Source organism: Falco biarmicus, chromosome 1 (genome assembly GCF_023638135.1).
Source record: "Falco biarmicus isolate bFalBia1 chromosome 1, bFalBia1.pri, whole genome shotgun sequence".
Lineage (NCBI taxonomy): Eukaryota > Metazoa > Chordata > Aves > Falconiformes > Falconidae > Falco > Falco biarmicus.
Genome location: NC_079288.1, coordinates 19,088,866 through 19,110,564, shown reverse-complemented (window position 1 = coordinate 19,110,564; position 21,699 = coordinate 19,088,866). Strand labels below are relative to the sequence as shown.

Genomic DNA, 21,699 nt, shown 5'->3' with positions numbered 1-21,699 from the left:
GGGGGGGGGGGGGAAGGGGGGGCGCGAGCGGTCTGGCGCGCGCATGCGCACCGCGCGTGCCGGACCCTAACGGCCACCAACCGCCGCGCTCCCCTCAGCGCCGGGCGGGCGGCAGGCGCGGGCGGACTCACCGAGGCGCAGGGGCTGGAGGTGGCGCTGGGGGTAGGCGAGCGCTGCACCGTGACCAGAGCCATCGAGGCGCGGCGGGGCCCCCCGTCCGGCCGGCGGAGGGCCCTACTCCATGGCGAGTGCCGCCGGCGGGAGGGCGGGGAGGGGAGCGGAGGTGGCCCGGCGCCGGCCGCAGGGGGCAGCAGCTCCACGCGCGCCAACGGCCTCTCGCCGACTGAGGCGCGCTGGGGCTGGGCCGGCCGGGCACAATAAGGCGCCAGGGCGCATGCGCCACCTGTCAGCGCCGCGCCGCCCCCGGGCCGTGCCGCCGCCTTAACCCCTGCCGCGCCGGCGGGCCCCGCGCTGCCCGCGGCCGCTGAAGGGGATCCGGCCTCGGAGGGGGATCCGACCTTTGGCGGGCGCCCGGCCTCTGAGGGGGGTCCGGCCTCATAGTGGGATCCGACTTCTGAGGGGGATCCGACCTCTGAGGGGGGCCTGGCCTCTGAGAGGTCTCATCGTTCCCCCTCGGCCCCAGCGATGGAGTTGGGTAGTGTGTGCCGGCTTGGCTGCGGCCACCCTGAAGGCGCCTGCTGGCAGAGCGCTCTGGTGTGCCAAAGTGAGGGGGTTTTGGAGCCCCATCCCTCTGGAGCCCTAACGGAGTGTGTGGCGCCGTACTTGGTGGAAATTGGCCTTAATGCTCTCACACCGCAGCTTTTCCCTGGATTAGGGAGTGACAGTAACTCCTTCTGTAATGAAAACACCGTATAACACCTTTATGCATCAATGCGCAAGCCCAAACACCGAAAAAATAGTCTAATAAGGATACATGATATTTTAAGCGCTCAAACATCCCCAGAATGTGGTACTGCCTGTCAGTTTGGGTTCTGAGACAAAGATCAAACACTGTAAGGTTTCATTTGTTTTGCCCTTTCAGCCTGGTGCCACTGAATTCGTGGGAATGTTGGCAAGGAGGTAACTGGGATCGAGAATCGTCTTGGGCATCTAACGACACCACTATACATGATAGACAGAAGCCATTCTAAATATTAAACAAAGCAAACTCGTCTTTGTCAAGAGTGTGTGTTAACCCATAGATTCCTTTTAAGCACATGGTTCATACTGCTTTAATCTGCTCCTCAGACTGGCAGCGCTGTCCAGGACTAACCCCTATAAATCTAAGCACCGGAGAAGCCACATGGTAGCTCCGTAGGTTCTCTCCCAGCGCCCTGCAGTTAAAAATACTTAGCAGGGAGGCTCTGGTGGCTGGGCTTCACTGCAATGGAAGTCAGGCTCGCCAAGGAGGCATTTTGCCTCCTGGTGGACAAGAGAGGATGAAGGACAGGTTCCCTACAACTGGACTAAAGTCGAGTTTACAGACTGAACTGCATAGCAAGGCAGGATCTGGAACGTGAAAGAGTCTGAAAGAGCCCCCAGTAGGATTCAAGCGCATGGGGAGAATAAGGAAAACCCATAGGTAAACAAAGAGTCATTGTCCTGACTTTTGCAGCCATCATGTTGTTATTTTGAAACACAACATTTATGGAAAGTGTGCTTGCAGCGCACTCTGATTTATGGCACAGAGGTCAAGAAAATGCCTTCCAGACTGCTTTGAAATTAATACCCCCCAAGTTCTGAACATTCCCAATAAAACAGTATCTTTCTGAGCAGCCACTTGTCCAGTCCCTCCCTGCCATTTATGTGTTAAATGCTTTGTCCTTTCTGTGGGCAAATCTACAATACGGATGTGGATTTGGTGTGTCTGTACAGTAGGTGTAGAATGGCAAAGACTATCGCAAATACATACATCCTTTTGCCATTATAGATAAAGCAAGCTGCAAGTCTGGGGAGCAAAAGAACTGGTTTGTGCTTGTGGGTTGCGTGTACCAGGTATTTTCACACTTTCTAATGACGTAGCTAGACCAGTAAAGCTGTTAGGTGTAGCTACTGAAAAAAGCTCTGTCTGTGGTTTCAACAGAACTTCTTTCCTATCAGTGTTTGCCACTTATTCCACCTATACAACTAAAATGCATAAAGTATATTTTTCAGACCATATTAGTCACCTTTGTATTTAGTGTGTACCCAGTTTAGGAAAGAACAGAATAAAAGGTTAAATAAAATTGGCATGGATCAGCAATATAATAGAGCACATGGGAACCTTCTTATTTTCAATAACTTCAAAGATTATTTAGGTTTTCTGCTATATTCATTGAAGTAGCTTTTTGTGTTATTTTACTCAAACATGGCATTTGTTCTCTTATCTACTTTTTTTCTGTCTGACTTTCTGTGAAACTAAAAAAGTGCTTTATCTCCTGGCAAAGCACTTCTTTTTTTCAGGTAAAAGTGGTCCTGCATCACTTAGTAGTCCCTTGGAGAAGGTTTTGGGAATGTAAAAAGTGTGGACTGAGTGCTTGGCACCTGCTACATAAGCTTAGCGGAAAGAGATATGAGGCCATGCTGCTGTAAAGCTTTTGCCATGATTTTCACTGGAGGCAAGAGTCACATTTGAGGATGGGAAAGTCCTTTCTTCTCTGGCATATGACAGGAATCTTAATGCTATTCACCTTTCTCTAAAGTATAATATCTAGGGTGTTGGTTTGTTTCATGCAAATGGATTCCTGCAAATATAGGACTGCTTCAAGGCATGTAGCTTCTGTTCAGATACATCAGCATTGATAGAGAGGATAGGTGGAAGACTACAAGTTCCCAGAGTGTTCTCAGAGTATTCTAGCAGTTCCCTCACCTGGAGTGCTGTGTCGTTCTGGATTTTGAGCAACAGTCGTGCAGGGATTACTGTCAAGAAACGTTTATTTAAGCCAGTTTCCAAAATAGACTTTTGTGTATTTTTCATATATCCTGTAGCTCTTCCAAGTTTTTGAACATCAAACATCCATTTACCGCATGTAAATAATGGAGTTGCTATCTACAGTTAGCTAAAGGTCCAACATATCAGTTATAAGTACAATAGTCATAGATTACAATGGTTCTCCAAGCCGTTAGAAAGGTGTAATTTGCATGTGCAATGTTTTTTAGCAGCAGAATTTAACTGTGGTGGAGGAAGCTATAAGGCAGATGTATTCTGATTGAAAAGATTTATTAGAGGGCAGCCTGTGGTCACAGCATCATAGCTGGTACAAAAAAGAGGCTGGAAGCCTGTGGCCTTATTCTTCCCTGTGCTGAAAGGACTGTGGTCAGCACCTGCAGCTTTAGCCCAATATATCATTTAAGGGATGTGAAGCTATACATGAGCTGGTTTGGTACACATTTCCAAAATTGACTATTTTCTTGAATCCACTGCAAACATTTCCCTGGCTAACACAACTTATTGTTACTACATGTCAGGGCTTTGCATAATCTTGGCATCAGCTGCAAAAGGCAACAGAGTGCTCCCAAAATGTATCTTACACAGAAAACCAAAAAAAGATAGAAGAGGCAATTCCAGCAAAACATCTGTGATGACATATTCAGCCCATTATTTTGTCAACAGTGCAAGTATTTGATGGCATAATAAAAGGATACACTTTGCTTAGCAAAAACATTAAGGGATAACAGCCAAGTTAAATAGGGTGCGATTAAAGGTTTGCTTAACCCACGGGATTCCACTTCCAGAAAAATAAAAATAGAGCCATTTTGGTCCTTCCTTCCAAGTTCTATTTGTATGGTCTTGTTTTGGGATTAAGAAAACACTTTAAGAAAAGGGAAAGTATTTTTTAAATTTATATTTCATACTAAAAAAAGAAAGAAGTTTTGTGAGCTAATCGTAATGGCAACAGAATACTGATTTGCAAAGGGGAAAAATCAAGCCCACCTGGGAATAGAGATAACGGGAGTTAATCATGTGCAAACTGCTTTGAGGAAAAAAGTGCACAATCCAGTTGAAAGCTTCTTTTTAAATCATTCCTGTGCACTAATTTTCTGCTTCATTTTATTGACATAATTGATGCCATACCTCAACAGATCTTGGAAATACACTCTAATGAGCATATCTCCTTCTGATACATGGGGTTTTTTTCAAATAAATAGCAAAGAAATGATAATTTATTACAGTGTATTTTTCACAGAAAAGTTCACTTATATGTGTTTTGTGGGTTTTTTGGTGCTATGTTTCCTCTCTGCAAGCAAATACTGCACTCTAAAATCATCAGTATTGTAGTGTCTACAGCATATTACTACACTGGTAAGCTTGACATTCCAGTGGTATTTGAGATGTCCAGAAGTAACATTTTTTCAGAGAGACAGTTAGCACAGATGGCCAAAGGTACCTATAGAAGTTACAATCGTACAGATTTCTCTGAAATATGTACAGGAATACATAGAGGAAAATAAATCTTGCCAGGTACACCAGGAATTTCTATAGCATCCTACTTTCCAGAAAAGACAGTATAAAAATAAAATAAAAATTGAGGGTTTTGGCTGTCCATTAAAGCACAATTGTTATTGTAATTTCTGAGCAAATTTCCTCCTTGTAAAAAACCTGTACGCAGCATGCACACTTTGAACTTCTATGGCAGGTCTTAGGAACAAAATGAAACCTTTTCTTTAAGGGCAGCATAAATATTGTACTGGTCTTATGTTGGGACTCTGGGTGCATGTCATTTAGAGCTATTTCCAGTTCCACAGTTTTACAAATTCTTATTTACCTTGGTGTTGTGAGTGCTGTAATAAATAACAAGTGGCTTGATGAAGATGACAAAGAATAGAATTTTTGAGTCTGCAATTGAAACTCCAGAGTCACTAAACTAAAGAACATATGTGACTCTGACAGTAACTGTATCAGATTTTTGAAAAAATCTGTTATTTATATTATACCTCCTTTATTTCAAGTTTTGTAACAAGCTCAGCCATCCCATAAAGTGGAGACTAATACTTTGCTAGAGGGTAGGGTACTGTGCAGCTGTTCCAATGACCAGTACTGTAGATAAAGCCACAGTTCAGTTTTCCTGCAGGTAGACAATCCAACAATCGTGCCTTTTCCAGTGCAAAATACACAGAAAGAAATAGCATTAGGTAAAGTTTGTTTTCTGGCATAAATTGCCATAAATTTCTCACTTGGAAGTCCTGTGTAACACTGAGGAAGTCACTGAACAGGCACTTGATTTACATTAATGTAAATGGGTGCAGAATGGCTGTCTTAGATGTTTTCTTCTTTTCCCTTCTCATTTTCCTGTGTTGTATATTATTCTTCAAGAATATAGGAGAAATTATTAACAGTGATTCAATAAATTCCTTTAGATTCAGTCTAACAAAACGGCACTATAAACTCCCCACTTATTAGTGCTGTATGTGCCTTTCCTGCAAGGCTACTTCAAAGTGACACCGTTCTTTACAAGAAAGAGAGCCTGAAAATGTTTAAATTGATTTTGTAATTAATTTCTTTTTCTCTCTCAGATTCTCACATCTGGTTAATACAGTCCTCAGTTCAGCTTGTAACGGACTTGTGACAGTTCTGGACATCGTGAACCTTCAGTCTGAAGGTAAACCTCCTGTCACTGGGCACTTGTGGCTTCTCTCTCCATTTGTGCCCTTAACGTTGCCTGTTGCTATTCCTAGTCTTTTTTTGTTTTATTTTATTTTCAGTCCTGTGATGCAATGATCTAAGTTCAGTACAGAAGAGTCTGTTGGGCTGCCAAAGCCAAAAGACAACCTACAGCAATTCTGAGTCTTGGAAGAGACATAGCAACCTTTGGGATTATTGCTTAGCAACTGCAAACACACAGAGGAGTAAAACTCACAGCCTGACTCCACAGCAGGTCTGAGAAATACCTAATTCACTTTAGATTTTTAATGGTTGAGAACAGATGGGCATATTAAATTCCTGTTCATTTGCAAAGCCACTTTGAAAGCAGGAAGAGTAAGATCTATTTTGATACCTGCTCCAAAGGTAAGAAAAACAATTCTTCAAAGCTTCAGAAAGCAAAAGATAAAGTCTTTTTAAATTTTAATTGTGTTGACAAGGAGACCATGTATGAAAAGGGTATTGGGCTGTTTGTGATTGGCGAGATAAATATGCTCTATGAAGCACATTAGGGGAAGGCAAAACTATTTCTGAGCAATAGAGCACCAAAGAGATGGACGCTGGTTTTGAAAAGACTTTTGTAACTCAAACATCTCCAAAATATTTACCTAGACAAACTTCAGTCTTTCCTGGCCCTATCCCACCCATCAAAATTCCCAACAGGATAACAATGAAACTATAAAAATCTTATTTATGGGCAGATTTGGGTTTTGACAGAAAATGGAGAGGTAATCTTTTTGTACCTGCAGGGATTCCAGCAAGAATATTTCTCTCACAGAAAAGGAGCCAGGAAAGTGGCATCCTACTAAATAATGAAAAGCTTACCTTGACTTCAGCTTGAACAAAGGCTTACAGGAAACTTTATATCACATTTCAAATTTCCTGGGTGTTTCTAAAGCTTCTCTCTGTGCACCATGCTTGCTTTTATTTGGACAATCAAGCCTGTGCTTGGGAATGCAGGTCATGAGAGCTTTATATATTATGGGCCAAATTCTCAACTAATGTAAATCAGCACTGAAGTTTATGAGCCCATGATGTCTTATACAAACTGGAGGTGTATCCCTGTAATCCTCAACAAAGTCCAAGTTTCCAGGCTTGATTCTAGCACTCCTTTGTATAAGTTATGTGCTGTTTGTATGTTCTTCCATACCCTCTTAGTCTTCTTTATTGGACCTGCATTAAAGCAGTGGGCACAGTTAGTGGGCATAGTTCTTTACACTCTCCTTCCGTTCTTAAAGTTAGGCAAATGCCATGGAATCAAAATTGAACGGTCACACTTAGTTGTTTTTTGTTTTTTCAGAGACATAGAGATACTTTGTAAACATTTACTAATCCTCAAAATCATCCTAACAAAGGGTTGAAAGCAGTGTAGAAAATACATTCGTCATCATTCATTATCAGCTACCTCATAAAAAAGAGTGCAGTTGTGACTTTAACATTGCACAGAAACTGCAGAGCGGTTTCATAAAGGATGTTAAAAAATAACACAAGTATTTGAAACTGCAAGAACAGTTTATTTTGGCACAACAAAACCAGCTGATTTGGAATGTGACCAGAACATTTGGTTAACACCCTGTTTTGAATCAGAAGGAGTCTGGTTTTACAGCTTATTGAAAGAAGCTCACCTAAGCAAGGAACAATTTGACAGGGTTGACAGGTTTCCCTTTCTACCATTATAAATCTGGACTCCTTTACAGCTTATGTCCTTCAGTGGCAAAACCAGCTACTATCTTAAAACCCTTCTTGTGAATCAGGCAGGCAGCTTGATCCATAAATCCATCTCACTCCCCAGCAGGTAATCATCTTTGAAAACAAATTACCACAAGATGCCAACAAGCCCATCAAGAAAACAGACATAGAAATTTAGTGCTGTGAAGCATCCTACCTATCCAAACAGTTTTTGGGCTCAAACAATGGTTATGAGCCAGAAGGTCAACATACTAGTAATTACATTTGTGTGCCAGGAGAGCTGTAGATCACGTTTATGTATTTCCTGGAATGCTGAACTCTCTTCAGAATAGCTACAAATGCTTAAACATGAAGAGCAAAACATATCAAAAGCAACAGTATTGCTATGGATACTGAAAGGCCTTAGTGAAAAGCACTTCTAAAGAAGAGCTTGAAAAGGATAGTGTGGCAGCAAGTTCAGAGTGGAGTTTCATCTTTGATTTGGAAAGGTGCTAGGCTCTCTCTATTAATATCGCCCTTTCTTTGCTGTTGTTTAACATTGAGCTGTTTTTTTGCCACATGCTGGTGATTTTTCATGCTTTGAATAAAGTAGTTAAGCAACATTCTGCTCCATTTGGTATGTGTAAGTCCCATTACAGATGCCAACTTGTGTGTGGACACATACAGCAATAGTTTTCAAACTGTGCCTTGTGAACAACTCAGTTTCTTCCTGATATTTCACAGAGTGAACATTTTGAGAAGAAAACAGTGGAGTTTGGGAAATTGTAAAGGCAACTCTCTGTAGGTCTGCCTTTTACAAAATAATCTACAAGATTAAGTGCTTGTGAACAGCTTAATTACAGAGTTCACAATATAGTTTCCCTTTCTGTAGGAGCTCTGCTGACCCATACAGCCCTGTCCTTGTTACCTTAACAAAATATCCAGAGGAAAAAATAGTTGCCAAAGTTGAAATTAAGTAGTCTATGGGACAAGCTTCCGCATTGTTTTTCACAGCTACAGAAAAGATAAAGCAGAAGGCAGCATGTAGAGAAATCTTGCTCCTAGGCAACTGGTATTTCCATTACTTGCTTCCTTTGTCTCATATCCACTGGATTTCCTGGAGGCATGGAATGGGACCTAAATGGAAATAATGATACTAAGGGTAAGAGAAATCCACTGGTTAGAACTGGGGGACAAGACTTCCGAGCACTGTTCACTGCTTTGTTTCTGAGTCTGAAGTGATCTGGAATTAATCACTTCTCTTCTGTGTCTCAGTTTCTTCTCCCATAAGAAAGGAACACACTTAGTTGCTCTGTCTCCAAGGGCTGTTGTGATACATAATTAATCTTTATAAATCATTTACTGACCTTTGAAGTAAAGGGGCTGTATTTATTTAAGAGTACGAAGCAGCGGTAACAAAATAAAAAAGGATTAAAAGTATATTACTTAATCCCTAACAATAGACTTTCTTCCTGTGTCATCAGCTAGGAACTGGTGCAATATAACATGATGCTTTTGTTCTGTGTCACAGTGATTGAAGTATGGCTGCTCAGCCAGAAGCAACAGCCCAAACTGCAGGTCTAAAACATCCCAGACTCAGAGGTAAGGATATGACTGCCACAGAAATGAAGAGAAATCAGGGAAATGATGAGCTGCCATGTCTTAGCAATTATGCTCTGTGGAAAGAGTGTTTTTATGAAAAGGTACAGCAGAGGTGTCTGAGTCTGCAGGAGAAAAAGGTGAAGATGATTCGTGCACAAAAGGCAAGAGAGGAAAAGATAAAGAGGAGAGAACCCTGTGACTGGCTGTTCAAAGAGTGGTTCAGTGAAGTGAAAGAGTCACTAGATACTCGCATCTATTTGCTCGACAAACTCCTACCTACATTAATTCCAGGAATGGAAAAACTGTTAATGGAAGTGGAAAGAAGGAATGTGCTTTCACCAGACAAAGAACCAACCAAATTTAACCCCATTAATTTCCTTGGAGAATATCTGATGAGACACAACCCTCAGTATAGTATTTCCAGAAAACCAGGCCCATACCTGAGAGGAATGAAGATGCTGACAGAGGAACTAAAAACTAAGATGCCAGGTACAACATCGAAGAGGTAAGAGAGTTGAATGTGTCTGGTCACAAGACCAGAGCTGGTGTCTTGGTGTCTGTTTTACAAAAGGAATGGTGTGACTGCAGCCTGGCTGGTAAAGTCAAACACAATGAACCTGTCGAGTACAGGGTGAGATGGTTGTTGTTTCTTATAAAAACTTGAGAAGCAGGACAAATGACAGAACATGTCACACAAATGAAACACTGGTTATTCTTGTTTAAGGCAATATTCTGTCCTTTGCAAGTATGTAACTCCTGTTTAGACTCTATCTTAATTACATATGTGGAACTGCTTTCAAGCTGGTCTAGGTTAGTGACAGCAGTTCTTTAGGACAGGTATTAGTATCAAAATTTCTTCTATATTCTTCCAAACATAATAAAAAGATAACCTTTTTTTCCTCCTTCAGGCTGATTACTCTTGACGAAACCAACAACAATATTGTCCTGGCACACTGTAGAAACTCTCTCCTGAGATTTTTACTTAGGCTTTCCTTTCAGATTCTTTTTTTCCTTTAAAGTAGGAACCGTTCTGTATTTTATTACATTGTTATTTCTGGAGTGTATTCTAGGCTGCATGCTTTTCCGATATTTAATGAATATTGGAAGAGGATTCCATGATATCTTACAATATGCTAAGGTTAGAACGTGAGTGCATTAGATGAACAATAATGCTTTCATTTTCATCGCTCTATTCAAAAAAATAGAGAGGTGAACATTTGTGTTTATAGATGACACAGAGGTGATTGTGAATAATGTAAAAATAACTCATTCACTACTAGATCACTTTATTCTGTGTCTGTGTTTGTAGAATAATGGCTTTTATTTCAATGGCTGTCTCTTCTATTTGCATAAATAGTATATACAGCTTGAATATTGGTTTCAGGTTTCAGTGTCAGGAATTAGGGAAGTAAATTGTTGACATGTCTTATGCATAAACTCTAAATGAAGACAATTGACGTTCCCAGTATTATAATGAATAAAAGAGTATGTTAAATCTCTCTCTACTGTTCTGAGCTTCTGTCTCTCTACATTTCTAGTCCACATTCTGTTAGTTTATAAGAACGTGCCTTGTGTGAATACAACTAAAGCAGTGTATAAGTGAATTTCATACATTCCCTTACCTTCTTTTTCCCCACAGATAAAAATAATTATAACTGACCTGTGGTCTGTGTGTAAGGGCTCAGCTTTTTTGGTTTTTCTTCATAAGCAGACAACTAGAGCTGGTAAAAGATTTTCAGTTTTATTTTTTAAATGCCAGTCCACTGAAACAAATGAACTAGAGAAATTTCTTTTTCAATGAGCTTTCAAGCAAGCACAGACTGTTCTGGGGGGATGTTTAGGATGTCAGCCTTGCCACACCTTTGTTTTGAGGACTGTCGCACCATGTGTATCTGCTTCACAGAGGGACAGCTGGATGCAGGAAGTTCAGAACCATATCTCATTTTTATTTTGCAAAATAAATTCAATTTAAATACATAAAATTTCCTGGGGATTTGGGTGTTTTGTTTGTTTGGTTTTGGTTTAAGGTGGTTTTTTTTCAGCTAAAATACTCTTAACTTTCCTTGTGAATCAGAGCTTACGTCTGGAGAGGTCAGATTTTCCTGTAGAATGCAAAGTGTTGGCTACCAGTGACGTGTTATCTTGGCCTTGGCTGTGAAGTCCATGTTTACATTTGGAGACAGGTTCTCAATTTGTAGCTATCAGAGCTGATGCAAAGGAAGTGACTATCAAGACTTGTAGAAATAAATAAATCCGTAGACAGCACCGCCGCGGGGGTTTATATAGCCATAGCTGTAGCAGGTTTTGCATATCTGCTGGTGGTAGTATCATGGGATTTGCATTCACAGCAGCTCAGGATTTACATATTTGTGATGGCTGTATTGTGGGATTTGCATCAGATTCTTAAACCACAGCATGCTGCACAGAGGATTTTACCAACACCGTGCAGCACAGAGACTTGTAATGCGAGTCACTGGCTTTCTAAACAGGAAAAAAATGGTACAAGAGAAAGGCCAGTCTGTACTTAAAGTCTCTTATATAAGGACGGAGAGATGGGGAATGCAATTCTGGCCCCAGTGAAGCTCCCGAGACCCTTGACATTATCTTCAGGCAACGCAGGATTTCACACGGGTTCCCACCTAAAGCTTACCAGTCTTCAGCGAGCTCTCTCAGGCATCCTCCAGTCTCTCCTTAATTGCCACCTGACTGGGAATCAACACATGCAGGAGAACAGATGGGAGAAATTCCTTATCCAAATGGACTGCTACCTGAAAGAGACTTTATTTGTCCAGGGATGGTAGTTCTTCAGTCTGAGTCACCCATCCTTGTGTGGGTGTTAGGCGGCTGTCTTCCTGAAGAAACATGTTTCATTCTGCAGGGAGAAGTCACCCTCACTGCCATCTCATCTTTTCTGGAAATGTCTAATACTGAAATGAGCTCACTTTGAAATGGGTGCCCAGCACTGTCACAGCCTGTTTTGCTGTTACTGTCTAGAGGGGAAACATTTTGTCCCCCAGGCAGAGGATGCAGTTGCTTGGTGTTCTAGGACCCTAGGAATAAATGCAAAACTGCAGCACAGTGCAGGCAGCATGGAATGTAACTTGTGCTGAGCACTGCCCAAATTAATCACCAGAGCACTTTGGCAGCTCCTAGCGTGGCCTGAGCTCTGCTTTCAGTTTGCAGACCGCTCCTGAGGAGAAGCTGCATCTAGAAATTGCCTGGTTTTCTCTTTCTGTCTAGCATACACTGGAGGAAAATCTATTAGTGCCTTTAGCTTGGTACCTGCTACATACCCCCTCTTTTCTGTGCCTGTGAAGGAGTCAGAAGATAGGAAATTGTTTTTCCCTTCCCCTGCTATCAAAGTGCCAGAGACCAAACTGCTCAGCAGGCACTTGTGAATGCCCATGACTGATTAAGAAACCCATTTATTCATTAAGAAACCTCTTTGATAAGTAGCTCTGAAGAACAAGTACCTAGTGATAGAATTGTGATCAAAGTGTATTGCTGTAACATGTTAAACAGGCCTTTCTATTAATTAAAGAAAATACATTGTTTTATAATTTCTAGGATGACCCCATAGCAAGAAGAGAGCAGGGACAGGATCAGGCCATCTTCACAACATGTGAAACACAGAGGGAAGAAGGGAGCAGTTAAAATATAGTTTCTGAACTAGTGTGTTCTCAGGTACAAAAGAGGAGAAATCCCCCTTGCTCTGAGTAGCTATGCAGGGTGTGAGAGCCACCAAGGTGAGCAGGGCAGCTGTCTCAGTGCAGAGATTCCAGCAGCCTCAGTAAGGAGGAACTGTTCTCCGCATATGAACCAATCCTTTGACTTTAAGTATTTTGAGCTTCCTAAGGCTTTTTTTCCATTTCATAAATGAACAAAGTCAAAACCAAAGCAGATGAGTTCTATGGGATCAATTTTATTCAGTTCTTCTGTTGTGTGAAATGGAAGATTGGGAAAAATATAGCTGAGTGCTTAAAGAAGCAAAGGAAAAAGAAGAAGAAAGGGAGGTACTTTTAGTCCAAGCTTGCAAACTCGATGTGTTCAAAATGATGGGGAGATTGGTGTATTATCCCTGTCCTAATGCAGTAAGGACTTTATTGTGTGAGACTGCTTAAGAAATTCTGTTGAACGTTGTTCTTTGCCAGTGAAGTGCTTATGTGAAACAGTACTTAGGCTTTGAGACAAATGCATACTGATGCAATTTTGTTGGTAAATCAAGTGTAGCAAAATTAGTCATCTCTCTTCCTGCTAACATTGAAAGGAAGTTGAAGGATATCTATGCAATAAGTGATTAATGCCATTATAAGTGTGAAGGTAAATTTCATCACTATTGAACTACACAAACTGGGAGAGCTGTTCAGATGATTTTCCATTAAATGTCTACCATATACTCTATTGAGGCTCTCTCCACATGCACATATCCATACCCAGAGGTTATTTCTTCAGATTCATAGTTACACTAGATTTCAGGAGATGGTACATGTCAGAATATCAATACTCTCATCTCCTTGGAGCTGCCCTCTGAAGACACATATTTTTAACATCTAGTCCAATAGTCACACTGGTAATTCTGTGCCTCAAACACCAAGTGTTTCTTTGGAAAAAAATCTGCTTGTACTAGAAGAACAGGAATTTCAGCAAGAAGTTACTTACTTCCCTTTTGTTCTTCAGGCTAGGCTTAATGTATCTTAAATATGTTTATGCTGCTGTCTTTCTAAACCATATTCCTATGTCATATAGGCTGGCCAGGATGAAGGCTGAGGCAAAGAGCAAACGTCACAACAGGGAGCAGGTGGACAATATGAAGTCTCAGGTGAAAGAGATGAGAAAGGAGGCACTGGCAAATCAGTTCAAACAGTGGACAGTGGATGTCAATGGCAGAATACCGGCTGCACTGGTAACTAGGAAAGATCCTTGTTAGCACACTGCTATGATTATTCCAGACAGGAGGAAAAGGAAGATTGTGATTGTGCCATGTGGTCTGGGGTGGCAGCATGGAGCACAAGGATTGGTGGTGGCTCTGACATCCCTTAGGGTCAGGGTGCAGGTCATTGCCTACCACTTGTCACCAAGCCCTAATTCCCCACAAGCACATGGAAGGATTGCAATGCACTTTCCACAGAGGTCCTGGGAAGCTAAATGCCCCGTAAGGTACTCAAACACTCCTGAGGTTGTGGATGCATATACCTCATCGCTAGATGTCCTTCTCTGCAGCTGGTTATCCCACAGAATCCCCTTAAAAAGGTCCAGGGCAGCCACTCTTGCTCTCCTGTGGTCTCCATTAAATCGTCTTTCTACCCCTGTGACTCATATGAAATGATACTGCAGCTCATAAATGATGAGATTTGCAGCAATTTTAATATATCTTTTGGCACAAACATCTTTCTTACAAGTCACACAACTCCCCTAGAGAATTGTCCTGTGGTTACACACAGCACAACGTATACAAGGTCAACATTTAACAAGGCCACCTATGTGTGGTAGGAAGCATGGCTGGCCCATACAACTGATTATTCCGTATGATTTATTTTAGTAATTGCCTACTGTTGTCTGCGTGAAGCAGGCCTTTGACTATTACCTTGATTTGTAGGTTCAGAGTGCCCTGAGGTCTTTTCTGGATGTCATTGCTTCTGCTCCCACAGATGAGAGAAAAGGTAAGTTTTCAATGTGCCTCCTTTCATTTTATTTCTGTGACCTAAATTCTGATGCAAACTGTGAGCAAACAGCAGACAGATTTGATAATAGAAAAAGAATATCTAAGGGTAATTACACCAGCTAAGGGATGAACCACAAATCTTCAGGCAGATTGGGAAGAGGCTGAACTACCACGTAGTTCATTAATATGATCTTGAAAAGCATAGAAAGAAGTTTAAAAAAATCTTTCAGAGAGATAGAAAGATCAGAGGCAGGCCTTTTCCATTTACATCCTTCATTAGCCAGCTATTACCATGTGCTTATCCCTATTTTAAGAATCACTGTAACAACCTCCTCCTTCACCTGCCCTATCAGACAGTGTTTGTCTCATGGGAGTTCTTGGAAATCCCACACAGAGCTTGGCATACTGGGAGGTATGGAGGAAAGGTAGGATCAACAAAGTTAAATTCTGAGTGTTGTCTTTTATGGTTTCAGGGGAAATGCTGAAGCTTGCCTAATGCTCTGTTAAATAGCCCATCTTGTTTAGCCATTCCCTTCACCAGTCCCAGGCATACTAGTGACACACAGCACAAGGGCCTCTGTACTAGAGTGCTTGCTACAGAAAGATTTCCATAATTCCTGTCCACTTTATATAGCTTACACTTGACCTCCCCAAATAATGATAATTGGATAGAGCCAGTAACATTGAAATGGCACCATACAGCCTGCTGCCATCCCTTTACATTGAGAGCCTGTAATGATCATCAATAATAACAAATCTGCCCCTGCTGGAAGATGGAATGATAAGCAGGGAACTCCAGAGTGCATTTCTTCTTGCTGCTGGAGTCACCTCTGTCTAGAGCTTGTCCTTGCTCAGCCCTTTCTGTATTACAGAATTTTTCCTCTGAGTAATCATCCTATATTGGCAGTACGTTGGGGGACTGCCAAACACAGCCCTTGTGCTCCTGTGGTGGTTCTCATGTGTGAACAGATACTAGGACGGGAGACTGAGAAGGAAGTTTCTGTCCAGATGCTTGCTCTCCAGATGCTGGAGGTGCTTTATGTCATATTTCACTAATAGTGTGGCTCCATTTCTTTATTTAATTTAATAGCATCCAATATACATTAACGGAACATCAAATTTGTTTTATAGATTAATAAAGATAATATACAGTTTAGGAATGTCTTAACCAACAAGTGATAAATGCATTCTGTGGTGAATTTTCTCATTACTCCTGATATATTGTAGAAGAAAGAACAGAAAAATAATCCCAACAGAAATAGCATGTCTGTGCTCATTCAGAAATCTATGTAGACATTTGACATATCTTCTCAGTTCCATTACAGCAGCCCAGAAGATAGTTTTGAATATCATCATCAGTAAAAATATTCCCACAGAGCTTCTTGGGAAAATTACTATGATTTGCGGATTCCAGTATTGCAAACCAAGATCCATGTTCACAGAATTTAAAGGCAGTTTTATCTGTCCCTTAAATCAAAAAACATTTATTCCCTCACCTAGTTAGTTATAAGTACTGTTAAAATCATTGCAGTTTGCCACCAACCTATGTCAAGAATAAATGACCATACAGTTCTGAATAAGTAAGTGCAGATTCTCAGCAGGAGAAATATGTAAGAATCAGATTTAAGTAGCCTCTATATGGTCAGATGCTTCAGCTACTGTGTAGGATAACCTCAAATAAATGTAATGCAACATGAGAAGAAAGTGAATGTAACGTAAGTGTGCAACAAAATGTGTACAATATGTGAAACCACAACTGCTTTCTAAACCTATATCCCTTCATTTTTTAATAGCAATCTATAACAGGAAGCTGGAAATCTTAGACACATTGGAAAAAAAAGTAAACATAGATGAATTCACAGAGGTGAGAAATGCATTAAGAGCATCTGATTCAGAATATGATGTTTATCATAAAGTAGCAGCATTTCCCTGGGGACAGCTGAGTAAGTGAAGGGCTTCACTTTTCCAGCATCCCAGGTAACTGTATCAGGATATTTCATGTTCCATCTCTCTATCCATCCTCTGCTGTCACAACGTTTCCATTCTGGCCACCAAGAGACAAGTATTTTGCTTTATTTAGAACTGTAGCCTGTGCTGCTCTGAGAAGTTACTTTTGAAGCAGTGGGTTTTAGGACATCCCTCTCGGTCCCTTTCTACAATGCCAAAGCCCTGAATCAGTTGTGAATTTAGTTTTTGCCTTTACTGCTCAAGGGAGATTTGGTGCTGCAATATAACCGGTAGCTTGAGGTAATAAGTAATGTCCCCAAAGTACTGTTACTTCTGATTAGGTTCTATTAACCATAGGAAAGCCTAACAAGTGATGAACTGGGATGAGAAGCTCTACCATTTTTGCCCCGAACTATTGCTGGCCTGAACCATAACCAAACTGCAACAAGTGTCATAAATCTGCTTGAAGCATAACCAGGCTGAAAAATAGGCAGTTTTAAAATCAAAAGCTGTCATTGAGAAACATCAGAAGTGTGTTTTAACTCACCAACATCAATCAATGTACTTGGAAGTTTCACCCCATTATGCTACTCTTCATCAATTTGAAAACATCCAAATTGGTTCAAACTATATTTACTGAAAAACTTTGCAGGCCAAGACTTTGCCAGCCATTTCTACCTATGATGGAGCTAAATTTTATGGCTGGGTAGTTAAACCTGTGTAAAGGGGTGTTTAGAATAGAAATAATGCCAGACCCTCAACTGCAGCAGTGCTGGTGGGTACTGTTACAATAATTAAAAACAGAGTATAAAGCAGCTGTGCAGAGACTAATTTCAAGAAACCATGTGTGATTTTTGTGCCTTCTTCACTCTCAGGAGACTCACATGTTTGGCATTTTGCACAGAAATGCATTTTTATGATAACTTGTTGAAGGCTTTCTTAAGCATGAAATGAGGTATTTTTAAATTTAACCTCAGAATAACTGCATTTAATTAAGAAAACTATTGTGGCTAATGGGAGCCCAGAGAATTGCCTTTGTCACTGAAATGAAGCATCAATCCATAACCCCTATGGTATATGTATAAGCACTGAATGAATTCATGCTCCATTAGCATTAGAAAAATGTTTCAAAATATATTTTGTGTACTCCTTATTTTAACTCAGTTAAAGAGATGACAACAGAAATGAGAAGTGCAAAAGACATGGACTGTCAAGCTCTCTGATTTACCATAAACCAGTGCAATGTTGTTCTTAGAATATATTCTCTGATGCTTTTTCCAGTTGGGTTTTAACTGAATCAAATGATGAGGCTTTCATCATTTCCCTTGGGAACTGCTCCATAATCACCGGCCTTGCTCTCAGGACAGGGCTGCTGCTAATCCTCAGCTACAATTTACCTTTGTTCATCAGTTTGCATCATCCACCAAAACCAGAAAGAGAGATGATCTTTCTCCACACTGGTCTAGGCCCTTTCACATGTGGAAAGCATTGATTTTTAATGGACCTTAAAATTAAATGGTGCTTTCCCCCCCCCTTCCCTGAATTCAGTGCAGCTTTGGGTTACTTAAAGGCTGTTAGAAACTCAGTAGAGAGACCTCACACGTTGTTGTTGGGGTTTGGGGGGGGTTTTTTGGACATGCAAAACAGTGGCTGTTGTATTTTTGCATCCTTCGTGACAAGCTCGTGGGGTCTTTTATATTAAAAGCATTTAAATCCCAGACACCAGTCCTTAATAAATTATTTCACAGGCTTTGTACTCTTAACATGCAGAGCCCCCAGCAGTCTGACACAAAGCTATTGACACCAAGAGAAATACATTGCCTTTGCAGGGTCAGAATCAGGCTTTAAAGGTGAGATTATTTTTTATGATTACATGTTATTTCTGCTTACTACATTTTTGTTGAGACCAGTAGAAACAAAAAGCAAAGATCCATTGTTATTGATGGTAGTGTGTTCACAAACTACAGTGAGGTCTCACACTGGATAGCAAGAAGGAGGTGTGCCAGCTTTCTTCTGGTGGGTGTCAAAATCTCTTGGTTAATAATAAATAAATGTATGCTTCTTATGTGTACAGTACTTCACACAGTAGAGTGCTTTACACACATCAGCTAAGAAAAGCTAAGACTACGATCGTTTCTCCTGCCCACACAGCTGAACATACGCTTCTAAAAAATGTTCTGTGAAGCTGTTAGACAGCAGTATTAATACACAAGCCTTTGGGTGCGTCATCAAGATGACACTCAAAATAACAAGCTGCTTGTTCAACCTGCCCCCTCCCAACTGCTGTCATTGTTAAGGTTCATCTGTCACAGGGCTCCAGGTTGTAATAGCTCTGAAAAGCTAGTAGATACACGTAGCCCCAGATCTGCCACCTTCTCTCCAATCCACCTACGTGCTCTCTTTTTATGCTGAAATGCAGAAAAACCACACATTGCGTTAGGAGTTCTTTGCCACCAGCCACCCCTCAGGCCATTGGGTGCTGCTTTTCTGCTCTTCCTCTCTTCTCCACTTGTCCCATATATTTGGAAATTATGCAACAGAGACATGAATAATAATAACATGCATTAATATTTCAGTTCGTTCATGCCTGTGCGGCATTTCAACAGGTCCAAGATATTCTAGCACTTCTGTCAGGTATCCATACTCTACAAATGGGATAATGGGAAACATTCAGTGTTTTGGAAATCCCTCCTTTTAACTGTATAGGCTCCCTGTTACTGTGGCTGGCTCCAGAAACCTGCTATAATAATTCAGTACAGGCTTTGGGATTGTGGTTTGTTCTGATGGCCATTATTATTTATGTCATGCACACCACATTTTTAGAACCATATTGCTTTTGCTCATAAAAACCACATGGCTATAAATCCAAAGTGTTAAAGTGTCTCTAAGGCTAGAACTTAAAATAAATTTCAAGTCAGTAGTATTCCCAGTTCAGAGGACTTAGGTGACAGCAGGCTCATTTTCAAAAGTTTCTTTCCTTTTTTTATTGTATCCAAACAGGTTCTCTAAACACTAAAATTGTGGGCAATGGTCCTTTTGTGGCATGAAAGAGTTGAGTGACTGTCAGTTCTACAAGAACTAATGGCTCAAAATACCTCCTTCGGAGTAAAGTCAAGAATACTTGACTTTTTTTGCTACAGAATTAATTGCTACAGAAAACCATGGAGAACTTACATCCTCCCTGAGATAACCTAGCTTAAGAAATTACATTTCTTAGGAGGGATTCTGATACAGCATCTCTAAACCACCGAGCATAAGTGACTTCGAGGCCAGGAGAGGAACTGGTCGAGATGCATTTGTGCAGTGCCTAGTTCAGCAGTGTCCCAGGCTTGTTTGGAGAATGTTGCTGCTTCTGAAAGAAAGAACAAACTAGGCAGTGCAGCATCCATGCACCAAGTCTGCATTATGTTAGCAGATCAAACTACAAAGTCCTATATATTTCATTGCATGCAGTAGATTTTTAGGAGTTCAAATGAAGGTGAAAATACTTGAAGAAAACTAACCATTTACACTGCTGCTTTCTCTCCATAGTATGTCCATTCCTACACTGAACATTTTTCAAATGACTTGTTCCAAGAAATCCTGAAGCATCTCTGCCAGTGTGCTGATGACTTCCAAGTAGCAATAAGACATGATATGTGGAGGCAAATGTTTGCTGATCTCTTCCTAGATTGTGATTATGGAAAGGTAGGCAAAGCAGCTCTCAATTTCAATATGGTGATGCTTCCAGATTGGTATTTCTCTGGGGCATCACTTTCTGTTTAGTCTTCATGACTCTAGATACTCTTTGTGCTTACTCAGTGTTATTTCAGAGGACAATAGCTGCTGCATTGTCTTCAAATTCATAGTTCTTAAGACACAGAAATAGCCAATAGCCTATAAGCTGATGGCTAATTAGAAACCAAATGACCTAAGCTGATGACTTGGAGCTGAAGTTTGATGATCCTGGAGAAGAAATTAACCACAGTCTTTACTACTTCTGGTCATTACCTGTTCCCACAGCACGTTCAGAATGTTTGGGCACTAATTTGTCTATTCAGACATATTTCAGCAAAGACAATCTGATATAGATTGACCTTAACAAATGTGCACATTGCTACAATAGTAACATATATTGCATTAATTATGTTGCATTAATTTATACCTCTTTAGGGCTTCTATCAATAAATCTTATAGTTAAAATTCAAAATGCAAAATAATCTATCTTTACAACCTCCCTGAGAAAAGTACTGTGAACTTCAACCACAGTTTATGGACAGGAAATTAAAATACAGTCAGTTACAGATCTGGAAATGGAACTCAAAAGCTATAATTTGGTTTTCAGCAGCTCTAAACTCTATCTATCAACCTCTGAATACACCTGAATCCCCATTTAAAAAAGAAAAAAAAAAGCCAGACTTATTAGTAAACTAGAAAATAGTATGAGCTGAAGAATCAGTGGCATAAGCTATTGCTAAAAAACTGGGCTTTAATTCAAAAAGTATGGTATTTGTTTTCAGTAGGCTCAGTTAGTCAGTTGCTGGCTACTACACAGCAAATGGTTGCCATAATCTTACAGTTTTCTCCCCTATTTAAATTACATATTCCATCCAGCACTCCTCTAGTGATGTTTACAGCCTGCTTTCCCAGAATGAACCCATTGCTCCACAATGTCATGCTAATAATGTCATTACCTCTAAGAGAATGGAATTACAGAGCACGTTTCAACACCCATGGTGTGTTTTAGAGAATAGCAGGCACGCTGCTGTTTCAGGGGTGAGGAAAGAAATGTGTCTAGTTCTTAGCTAGAAGACATTTCATTTTCCTGTTGCTCTGTCAAGAAGAGCTATGATGGATCCTCCTGGGTAGAATAATATATAAAGCCAACTGCTATCTTTGCCACACATTTTGAAAGGATCCCTTCTTTCCCTTTCATGTTTTGATGTGACTTTCTTCCTATTATTTCTGTGGCAGTAATCACCATCACCATGCTACTATTCCCAGTGGCATCTCAGAGGCAAAGAGCCAAAAATGCTAGCACAACATAACACGAGTGAGCAACTATCAGTACAGGCTCCATCGCTGCCCAGAAAAATATGATCAGAGCACAAACATGGTTGCTGTTTCTAGCCTCCTTGCTCTGCAAATTGAGCTCACTAAACTGTAGAGTGGACCATGCAGTTCTTTTAAACCTGACCTGGTTTCTTTTGTATCGCTCTAA

At 40.7% G+C, this 21,699-nt stretch overlaps 2 protein-coding genes across 2 annotated transcripts in view; one reads left to right on the top strand and one right to left on the bottom strand.

Annotated features, from left to right (window-relative positions):
- SSH2 (slingshot protein phosphatase 2) overlaps positions 1-414 on the bottom strand; it is a 103,677-nt gene extending 103,263 nt beyond the window's left edge. Inside the window, 2 exon segments of the mRNA XM_056326348.1 lie at positions 132-386; positions 388-414. Of these exon segments, the coding sequence (XP_056182323.1) occupies positions 132-386; positions 388-396 (264 nt within the window). The 5' untranslated portion in view covers positions 397-414.
- EFCAB5 (EF-hand calcium binding domain 5) overlaps positions 5-21,699 on the top strand; it is a 41,870-nt gene continuing 20,175 nt past the window's right edge. Inside the window, exons 1-8 of the mRNA XM_056326358.1 lie at positions 5-162; positions 5,494-5,579; positions 5,683-5,855; positions 8,820-9,395; positions 13,637-13,793; positions 14,487-14,550; positions 16,346-16,416; positions 20,031-20,186. Coding sequence (XP_056182333.1) covers positions 8,830-9,395; positions 13,637-13,793; positions 14,487-14,550; positions 16,346-16,416; positions 20,031-20,186 — 1,014 coding nt within the window. The 5' untranslated portion in view covers positions 5-162; positions 5,494-5,579; positions 5,683-5,855; positions 8,820-8,829. The remainder of the gene's footprint in view (positions 163-5,493; positions 5,580-5,682; positions 5,856-8,819; positions 9,396-13,636; positions 13,794-14,486; positions 14,551-16,345; positions 16,417-20,030; positions 20,187-21,699) is intronic.